Below are 10,749 nucleotides of genomic sequence, written 5' to 3' on the forward strand. Positions count from 1 at the left end.
TGAACTAATAAGCGAGCCAGAAGCCACTGATTTGTCACGAGCTCGAATGGATGTGTATTTGTGCGTGCGGATGAAATGGACCGGTCTCGGCTAAGCTACAAAAATATGTATCTGCTACGAGGCAAGTTTACTTTGAAATTGTCAGGTTTGATGATTTGTATTATTTTTATGTAAAATAAAACACACGAAACGTCTTTAAAAGCTAAACGTTTAAACCGGGTTACGTTACCCTAACCGCCCTACATCCGCCGGTTAGCGCGAGGAAGTGATGCAAATGTTAGTGTGCCTCTAGGATGGGTCACAAAATTGATATAGTTTACGTTTCTTTATTAAAAACAACACAATTCGTCAAGTTCATTCTTTTTTTTTTTAGTTCTTTAGGAATGTCCGTAATGATCTAGAAATAGATTTAACGTTACTACTGGAATAGTTTGTAAATCAAGACTAGCTCTACTAGGAACTACCTTGTGTTTAGTATACAGAGGAAATTCAGACATGCTTCTCATTTGCCTTTGCTGGGCAGGTGCACAGCCATTGCGATGTAAATTAAATTGCAAGCCAGCTGGTAGGTCAGCAACGCACTGGCTTGTATCTGACAGCTGTCACTCGAGCCACTGATAACAGTGGGCTCACACAGTGCTTTATCTCTATTGTGTATTGATCGTGATAGCCTGAAGTGGCCCTTAGGTTAATTTTAACTTGGAGCTTGGCGTCGACATGCTTGCAATGACATGCACTGTGTCTAGAGATTATTTTGCATACATGTGCAAATGTCAGCGTCAGTGAACTTTGATGTTTCTCTCTTTTTACACAGGAGAGAATCTGTGTCACAGGAGATTACATTAGCAGTGTGGAATGAGACACCGACTTGTGAAGCAGTGAAAGTGTCTTCTGTCAGAATAATGTTGCCGGGCGTGGGTGTATTTGGAACGGGGCAGACGGTACGTACCCTGGTGCCGTTGCTGCAAAAGGAAGGCTTCCCTGTTCAGGCTGTTTGGGGCCATACGCAAGAGGAAGCAGAGTCACTAGCCGGCGAGCTGGACATTCCCTTTTCCACTAACAAGACAGACGATGTGCTGCTACACCCAGAAGTGCATCTTGTCTGCATATTGACACCTCCTCCACACACACGCCAAATTGCGGTAAAAGCTCTAGGTGAGACTTATTTTCTTTTGCTTCTTATCTTTACTCTCCATGTAGTCTCAGGGGATTGGGTTGGGTTCCTTCCTGGACTTAACTAGAGTGTTTACTGTGCTGCTGTTTACTTTACAACTTGGCACAAGCCACAGTGGGCTTTTTTTCCTGCTGATCAAATGCTGCATTCTCAGATCGCAGTGAACCCGATCTTTTGCATTTTGCATTCTTAGATCACAGTGAACCCCTGAGCAGATGTTTGTTTGTTAGACAACATTTGCAGTTTTGATCGTCATTGTATAATCATTTTCTTCTCTTTTCTCATTCTCTGTAGGTATTGGTAAAAATGTGATCAGTGAGCAGGCAGCTACGCTGACAGATGCCTGTAAGATGGTGACAGCGGCAAGGTATTATCCACAGCTTTTGAGTATCATGGGAAATTCCTTGCGCTTCTTGCCTGCATTTGTCCAGATGAAGCGCCTGCTTGGAGAGGGTTATTGTGGGAACTTGCAGGTATTGGAATTCAATTTTTTTTTTTACATACATTCATCATTCAATCAAAAGTTTGGGGTCAGCATTGTTTTTGAAAGAATTTAATACATTTATTCATCAAGGATGCAATAAATGATTCTAATATGCTTATTTTAAACAACATTTGATTTTTTAACAACATTTGAAATAGAAATCTTTATATTGTGTGATTGGAGTAATGGCTACTTAAAATTCAAGGCAATAAATTACATTTTAAAATATATTAAATTAAAATATATTGAACAGATTATTTTAAATTGTAATAATCTTTCACAGTTTTACGGTTATACTGTTTTTGTTCAAATAAATGCAGCCTTGGTAAGCATGAGAGACTTCTTTCAAAAACATTAAAAAGTCCTATTTTTTCCAGTGTTTTGAACGGTAGTGTGTATAATGATATTTATATAATGACATGAATTTTAAGATTAAATATAATACCAAAAAATGCTGTTCTTCTGAACTTTGTATTCAAATAATGATAAAAAGAAAAAAAAAGTATCACGGTTTCTGCAAAAAAATGCAAACTCTTTCCAACACTGATAATAATGAGAAATGTTTCTTGAGCACCAAATCAGTATATTAGAATGATTTCTGGAGGATCATGTAATACATTATTATATTAGTAATAGATTATATTTGAAAATAGTGGATAAAAGCATCTGCTAAATGATTAAAATATGTTACAACAATATTAACATACTTAATAACAGAAAATTTTAGAACTATAGACTATATTTCTGAACAGTTAAATGTAGCCTTGGTAATACTTCTTTCAAAAATATTAAACATCTTAAAAATCTTATATAAAATAAATAACTTTTTTTTTTTTTTTTTTTTGGATTAAGTGACTACAAATGTGCATAGTAATTCAAAGTTCAAATTGTAAGCCATTCTTAAAATACTTAACATCTTGACCTCCCTTTAGTTAGGCATGTGTGACTCTGGACCACAAAACCAGTCATAAGGGTCCATTTTTCGAAAATTAGATTTATACATCATCTGAATAAATAAGCTTTCCATTGATGTATGGTTTGTTAGGACAATTTTTGGCTGAGATACAACTATTATAAAATCTGGAATCTGAGGGTGCAAAAAAATCTAAATATTGAGAAAATCACCTTTAAAGTTGTCCAAATGAAATTCTAAGCAATGCATATTACTAATCCAAAATTAAGTTTTGATATATTTACAGTAGGAAATTTATAAAATATCTTCATGGAACATGATCTTTACTTAATATCCTAATGATTTTTGGCATAAAAGAAAAATCAGTAATTTTGACCCATACAATGTAAATATACCCATGCTACTTATGATTGGTTTTGTGGTCCAGGGTCACATATGATACTTTATTACGTAACTCAGACTGGTCAAAATAATGAACTCATTCTATTAACTATTTTTCCTCTCTTTTTCAAGGTATGTGAAGCACGTGTTTATGGAGGCTCGCTGCTCAGCCAGTCATATGGATGGGCATGGGAGGAGCTGATGGGGGGAGGTGGCCTGCATACAGTTGGCTCATGCATCATTGACCTCCTGAGCCACCTCACGGGACGTTGGGCTGTGCGAGTGCATGGAATGCTCCGGACTTTCGTACGTCAGGGTAGCCCACCCGGAGGGATTCGATCTGTAACCGCAGATGACTACGCTTGCTTTCAGCTGCTGATGAGTGGAGGCGTGGTCTGCAGTGTGACATTAAACTTCAATCTGCCTGGCACGGATGTGCATGAGATCATGCTTGTGGGGTCATCAGGACGACTTGTTGCTCGAGGAACAGAGCTGTACGGCCAACGGGCCAGCATGCAAGTAGAGGAGCGTCTTTTGAGCGATGGTGGAGAAGGTGTAGGGCCATCTGTCAGGGGACTGAACGGCATGGTGACTCAACTCAGACTATCTTTTCAGGCACAAGAGGACAGGCGCTCTTGGGCGCGGCATCCTGTTTCCATGGCAGCCTCCTTCGAGGATGGGCTGTATGTACAGACGGTTGTAGATGCTATCAAACGGTCAAATCGCACTGGAGAGTGGGAGTCAGTGGAGGTCAAGATTCAGGATGTTGACCCAAACCACAACCACAGAACCCTGCCGAACTAACACTACACACACTGTTACATTCTTCATCAGCTTTCTCAAGGCCAAGCCTGTTAACATCATTCACCTTCTTTTACAACAGTGTAACCATGCTTTCATTTTAAGCATAAAGATAGTAATTTAACTGAAAGTTAATGCATAATAACTGAAAGTTTTAAGTTAGAGTTGGGTTGCTTATGCAAAACACTGAAAATGCATCACTGGAAAGGAATTGTGGTTTCAGGGTTGTTTTGTTGCTTTTTTACTGTAACAAAAAAAAGATGTGCGAAGCTTAGCTGTGAAAAACTATTTCTGTGCTTTTCCTATTTTTATGTGATCTTTTGAGTTTAAATTTGAGTCACGGGGTTTAAATGTGAGCCTCGTAAGTTTTATATTTTATTTGAGTAGTGAAGATAAGCTTGTGCTCTGCTGAGTATTTTTGTCCTGTATATATGTGTGAGAGAGAGCGCTTTACAGCACTGATAAACTTATTATGCTGGACACTAGATATCATTTACTGTAATATACCTGTTGTGACTTATTGCCTGATGTCCAGTGCATTGGACATGTTAACGGTTCTATTAAGCTGCAGAAAGTTTATTGTATCATAATTTTTTATTGCTGGATTTGTGTCTGTGCACTGTTTAAGAGCAAATTTTTATTCATTGATATAAGTTTAAAAATAAATATTACTTAATTTAATTAAATATTTTTAAATCTGAGTTTTAAAACATACCTGATGAATAACAGAACAGATATTTACCTTATTTTGTTTTTTAAATCTGCCGGCATTCTAAAGGGGGCGCTAAAGGGTTGTGTCTAGAGGGTAACCCTCGTTTGAAATTCTCGCGAGATTAGTTATTCTAATATGCTCTTGATTTGGGAATCCTTCATCACCAGAATGGACAGAAAAAAAAAAAAATATATATATATATATATATTTTATAATGCTTTGCAATTTTTTTGAAAATCACAAAACTAAGAGGTTTCTGACAATATGTGAAGCTTGGACGTGTACAGATTCAATGTTTTGGACTTAAGAGTCAATAAATGTGTATTAAACAATCTTTTAATTCTAAACAAACCAAAGGATTTTCGTATACTAAACTTAGTATTCATGTGACGTGTAGTTCTATTTTTACTACAAACAGCCTCGATTACTTCAATCACACACAATTTAGTAATCAGTAAATAAACTTTATTGTTATTATTATAATTTAAATAGGCAACATGGTATTAACAAAGCCACTAGCACCAAAAAGGCAGTAACTTAAAACGTTTGAAAACAATTTAACATTGTATACGGAAGGGTATAGACACAAGACGAAAGAGAAAAAAACAACTTCTCTAATCTTTTTGTATTCTATTTGTTTTCTTTTTATTTATTATACAATGAACAAAATCAAAAATTGCCTCCAATTTATTATATAATAATAATAAAACCTTGCTACGTGCACTGCGTTAAGCTAACTGATAACGTGCTTCAAGGGGCTTCTTAGAGACTTTAAATATATAGCACTTAAATATCATTGCTCTCTTGTTGATTTTGATTGCTTCCATTGTCCTCATTTCTAAGTCGCTTTGGATAAAAGCATCTGCTACATTAAAAAAAAGATGACCCTACTAAAAGACAAAAAAAAGATGAATGCTTCATATACAAAACAAAACGATGAACTATTGTTTTTGTTTCTTCTTCACAATTTTCTGACCACCGCGTCAGTGCCAGTACGCATGCGCGAGAATGTATCGCCAAGAAGGTTACCGTCTAGAATAAGACGATCATCACTGCTCAAAGCCGACGAGTTCGGAAATGGCGGCACGAAAGCGAAGTATAGTCTGGTCATTTTTCCAAGCTGAAGATGACAGAAGAGTGTTGTGTCTTCTCTGTATGAAGACGGTTTTGTATTTTGGTCACACGACAAACATGCTTCGCCATTTACGAACGAAACACCCCTCTGATTTCTCCTCGCTGGACAAAAGGAAGCCCGCGACAGATGCGGTATCCAAACGCAACGACAGCGGCTGCGTGGAAGGTACGAAAGGCTCATGTATTATATTGGAGGGTTTCCTGTTATGATGTGTACAGTGACATGTTTGTTAGACGTCTGGTTGGTTATGACACCTTGTTTATATTTGTCTTTGATCTGTGATGTTTTCCCCTAACATTTTGGCCTGCTATGCACGTGCTTATAACTCACCACATGTGAGTCCAAAGCCAAAACAAAGGCGCTTTATCGTTCAAAACAGCGCTCGTTGTGACTGCGAGATTCAGTGTCGACTCCTCAGTAAGAACGGGCTCGGTTTGCAGAGTCTTTAGTAAGAGAGACGACAGTTTCGCTTAGGCCGGGGTTTTGGGTGGATGTCGCAACGACGCCATGTTGTTTTCCTCAAACAATTGTCTGTTGCGTCGCCCATTTATAGAAGGCCAGTTTTGCGTATTTGATAGAATCTCAAACGAATTCCCCCGATTGGAGTCGATTCGATTCGACTCGTTCAGTCAAACGAATGAATCTTTTGAATCGTGTCGCTGATTTGGATCAGCAATATACGGCGCTCTGCCTGAAAGAGGCTCCCCGCCCCCTCCTCTCCAGAATAAACTGGACAGAAAACCTTCACCCGTAACGACCCTGCTCTGCATGATGTATTAAATAATATATATATATAAAACTATCTATGATTAGTGAATTGTACATATAATGTATGTCTGTCATTTTCTAAAATCTCTATTGCATTGAACTGTATTTGATCCGAAATTGTCACGTGATGCGCCATCTGTCACATCCCCGGATGGGCGCGATTAAAAAAAAAAAAAAAAAAAATCTAAAACTAGCAGGTAATTTGCTAAAACTAGGATTAATTGTTGCTATGTCTGTTTTATTATTACTTAATTTATAAAATATATAGTCATAGACAAATAGGAATAGAAACGGTTATGACGTGCAGCACTTGTTGATTAGTGACTTCGTTAGTGCTCAGCTTCCATGTCGAATCATTGCTTTTGTTGCTTAGCAACGTTCTGTTCTGTCGTCATCTAGCGGAAGGCCGCTTAATGATTTAACATTCTTATTTATCTCAGAAGAAATAAACCGTTATGGATTTAGCATATTTTGTCGATGTGCACTTATTCCCTCATTTGTTTTATTTTTCTGTTTAGCTTGGCGTAACTTGTTTTTAACCATCTCGTTGGCTTTTAGTAATGTCATATTACTCGTACGTGGATTATTACAAATGCTATTTTGTGCTGCTTATTGTCTGTAATTCAGTCTGTCCTCGTGCACTCTTCAAACACAGGGACAAGTATTTATAGAGTGTCACGGGTTCAGTTAAAGTGCATTTAGCCATGTGGAAATATTCTATGCATCTAATTGTTTCCTCATTTTTTTCTGTATCAGTTACAGTATTGATGGATGAGCAGCAGGTAGAGGTGGAGTCGGTGGGTGAAGATGGTGAAATGGATGGTGCCATCAAAGGGATCCTGCGTGCTGCGGCAGGGGAAGGGACAGCTGAAGCGGAGGTGGCTGATGAGGAAGGAGAGGGGCCTGTTGATGAAGGGGATGGGAAAGAGATACAAGAGGATGAGAACCCTGCTAATACTCGCAAGTGGAGCTCCGTGTGGGTGCACTATCGAAAGCTTGGCCAGGAGCCTCGAGCCCTGTGCTTGCTCTGCATGGAGAAGATCCAGCACCGGAGTAGCACAAGTAACCTTATCAGACATCTACAGCATAAGCATCCCAGTGAGTTTGCACAACTCGAGGATCACCCACAAAAGCGGCCTAACAAGCGCAAATCTGAAGATCCAAGCCGCCTTGCCTCCTCTCCCACATTAGCAGGTGGGACTCCAACTAGATCACACATTGTGTCGCCAAAGCGCGATGTTCGTACACCTTGCAGTACCAGCCTAGACAGATTTTCAGGTAGAGTTTATAGTTCTTCTCAATGTTCATGTTTAACATTTTGTGTGAAAAGGATGTTGAGCCACTGCTTTTATCATTTTATATATATGTATATTTTTTTGTTCTTCTCAATGTTCATGTATATATATATATATATATATTAGTTATTATAGTTAACTAGAACTTAAACTTAAAAAATAATAATAATAACTGAAATAAAATATATAAAAAACTTAAACTTATTTCATATTAGTTATTGCCTAGGAAAAAAAATATATATTTTTGTTTAGTTTAACATGATGGACTAATGCAGGCTAATGTATGAAAACTATACAGACATTATACACGCATTATAAAAACAAATTTATATAAATGCAGAAAAATCCTAAAACTTCATAGTTTTCTTTATTAAAAAAGAAAGTCAATATATCAGTAACACAATATTAATAACTAGGGATGCACTGGTACTACATTTCTCCACCAATACCCAATTATACAGAATAGATACCAGTTACTACCAGTAGTTTGGTTTTCTTGAGGGGAAAAAATGTCTTCCTGCTAATGCTGTAAACTATACAGGGAACCCTATAATTTGGCACATTATCAGAATTTTAGAGGTTAAAATTGCTTTTTGGTTAAAACTGCTTTTTATTTTAATATTCGAATCTCACTGAACTGAAATGAAACTAAAATGTTTGTGTACAACTCAATTGCACCTAAGGTGCATTTATTCAAAGTATATTCAAACGTGTATATATAATTAACAGTAAATAAGCTCCCCATTTTTTGTAGCTAAACAACAATCTGAACACTAGATAACTCCTGAGTTAAATGCAACATTAAAGGGATCATTGGATTTCCATTTTCCACAAGCTGATATGATTCTTTAGGGTCTTATTGAAAAGTCTATAACATACTTTGGTTAAAATGCTCAATGGTAGTGTAAAACAACCCTGACAAAAACAGCTCTGTCAATAGCTAGCCATTTTGTTGTGTGTCCTTTTAAATGCTGGCCCCGCCCCTCTCTTCTGTGGGGTGACGAGCTGTTCTCATGAGACTGTAAACTTTAGGCACATTCATCGTGAAACTTGCTAAGTAGCACGTTATTAGGAAAGGCGATTTGCAAGGATTCATAAAAAAAAAAACCTTATACTCACTTCTTCTGTAGGTGAGGCTGGGTCACGGATGATTTGCGCAAACATAGACGCATTCAGGTAGATCGGGCACATTCCCTTCAAAAACAAACATAATCCACTGCGTCTTCAGCGACTCAGATGTCAAGAGTAAATGATGACTGCGATGTTTATTATTACATCCAACAACAAAGCACCTCAATCGCTTAGGAGACATTCTTGTCTACTCCTGCTCTGGCGTCAAAACAATGGCGGACTGTCTACCGCTCACTCAGGGCAGGTCTAAGGTAAAACAACACTGTCAATCAACAATCGTGGGAGCGGCCTGGGTCTGTGTGACGTCACACAGCCAAGAATCTGAAATCGGCTTGATTTGAGAAAGGGGTTATCATTTATACTCTGGGTGGATTTTTATCATTGTAGGGCGGTTGTGTACACACACTGCCAACACACATTTCAGTTCAAACAACATGTAAAGGTGAATTTTGCATCTGATGACCCCTTTAAGTGACATGATCACACACTGTTTTTTTTAACTTGTTTCCACGCTAATTGAGTAATTACATGACACACACATGATACATTTTAGTCTTTCCACGTTTCTTCTGATGTTCAGTCATGTTTAATTCATGCTTCATTTATTAAACTGGAATTGATGACTCACACTGCTGTGGAACTGATTTGTCATGGCACATTTAAAAGCATCAAAATGGCATTTATTGTTTGAATTTTGTGATAAATTGAACAGAATTTGAGAGCGAGAAAATACTTTTTCTTATCAGAACAAAGCTGCTTGTGGTTGTTCTTTGATGATGCTTCTGTGTCTATATTTAAGGCTTTAATTTAAACAAAAAACATTTTGTCCCTTAGGTGCTAAGTGGTCTGAGGGTGTGCGTATATTGGAAAGAGAGCGGGAGCTGACGGAGGCGTTGAGGCGTGTCCAGCAGGAAGAGGGGCGGAGCATACAGCTGCAGAAGGAGTTGCTGCAGCAGTTCCGTGAAATGGATGCTGAGCGCAGAGTGCTTCAGAACCAGAAATGTGAACAAGAGCAGGAGCACGCAAGATTGCGGAAGGAAAAAGAAGACCTCCAGAAGGAGAAGAATGAACTCCAGAGTGAAAAAGAGGAGCTGCAGAAGGAGAGAGAGGAGATTCAGAAAGAAAAGGAGGAGCTTGAGAAGCAGAAACAAGAACTGGACTCTTGGAAAAATTCTCATGCGCAGGGACAGACCTCTGGATTTTACAATTGTTGATATACTACAGTATGTCTGTTTCACAAGGAAACAAGGATTTCCTTTTTATGGAAATAGTTATTTCTTTATCCTTTTTATTTTTTACATGATTGATTTGGATTGGGGGGATGGGGTTGTGGGAGTGGGGGAAATGCCAGGGATCTTGTATTTTGTTTAGCTAAATGAACGTTTACCTTAACCTAACAGGATTTCAAACACGTACATGCATGCGAATTATAGATTACCTGCTGTTAAAATAGAAATTCGTAATAAGGCCTTTCATGTCAGATATCTAGCAAATCAGTTTCATTGAATCTACTCACGCTGTACATATATATAATATATATATAGTGTTAACACAAAAAAAAGTTAATGTTTGTTTCAAAATTGACCAGTGTGTGAATGTCTTCAAGTGAATTTGTACATTTCTGCACTGGGAATAAAAAGAAAACTTTCAGCAAATGAGTCGTTTGTGTTATTCCTGCCCTAGAGTTGATAACCTGTCACATTGTCTCACTGTTTTATTTTATTTTTTAAGTCAATTGTTAGTTAATGTAAAGGGTGGCAAGATGGTTACAGCGTTAATATTTATTGTGAAGATACATTTTTTTACTCACATTTGCATACTGTCATAGCCCGGTTTTGACATTTTGGAGAAAAATGTGAACCTCCAAAATTGTTTTATTATATTTTATTGTATTATTTCTTTGTTTTTGTTTTTAGTTTAGCATCAAGAAGTTATCAATTTTCAAACCGATGAGA

The 10,749-nt window shown here is 37.5% G+C and overlaps 2 protein-coding genes across 2 annotated transcripts; both read left to right on the forward strand.

Moving 5' to 3' along the window:
• The first annotated feature begins 799 nt into the window (after positions 1–799).
• gfod2 (glucose-fructose oxidoreductase domain containing 2) lies at positions 800–4,805 on the forward strand. The gene is made up of 3 exons (XM_019082054.2): positions 800–1,155; positions 1,469–1,647; positions 3,085–4,805. The coding sequence occupies exons 1-3, from the start codon at positions 903–905 to the stop codon at positions 3,754–3,756; spliced, it is 1,104 nt and encodes a 367-aa protein (XP_018937599.2). The 5' UTR covers positions 800–902; the 3' UTR covers positions 3,757–4,805.
• Positions 4,806–5,460: 655 nt separating this feature from the next.
• LOC109065045 (DNA ligase 1) lies at positions 5,461–10,449 on the forward strand. The gene is given in 4 exon segments (XM_042727562.1): positions 5,461–5,513; positions 5,515–5,765; positions 7,125–7,646; positions 9,629–10,449. Coding segments are annotated over 4 exon segments (1,203 nt in total). The 5' UTR covers positions 5,461–5,463; the 3' UTR covers positions 10,009–10,449.
• Positions 10,450–10,749: the final 300 nt, after the last annotated feature.

The sequence above is a fragment of the Cyprinus carpio genome, chromosome B7, assembly GCF_018340385.1.
Source record: "Cyprinus carpio isolate SPL01 chromosome B7, ASM1834038v1, whole genome shotgun sequence".
Lineage (NCBI taxonomy): Eukaryota > Metazoa > Chordata > Actinopteri > Cypriniformes > Cyprinidae > Cyprinus > Cyprinus carpio.

Coding starts and splice junctions, on each gene's coding strand:
- gfod2 (XM_019082054.2), top strand. CDS start 903: ATGTTGCCGGGCGTGGGTGTATTTGGAACGGGGCAGACGGTACGTACC. Junction 1,156..1,468: donor AATTGCGGTAAAAGCTCTAG/GTGAGACTTATT, acceptor CATTCTCTGTAG/GTATTGGTAAAAATGTGATC. Junction 1,648..3,084: donor GTTATTGTGGGAACTTGCAG/GTATTGGAATTC, acceptor CTCTTTTTCAAG/GTATGTGAAGCACGTGTTTA.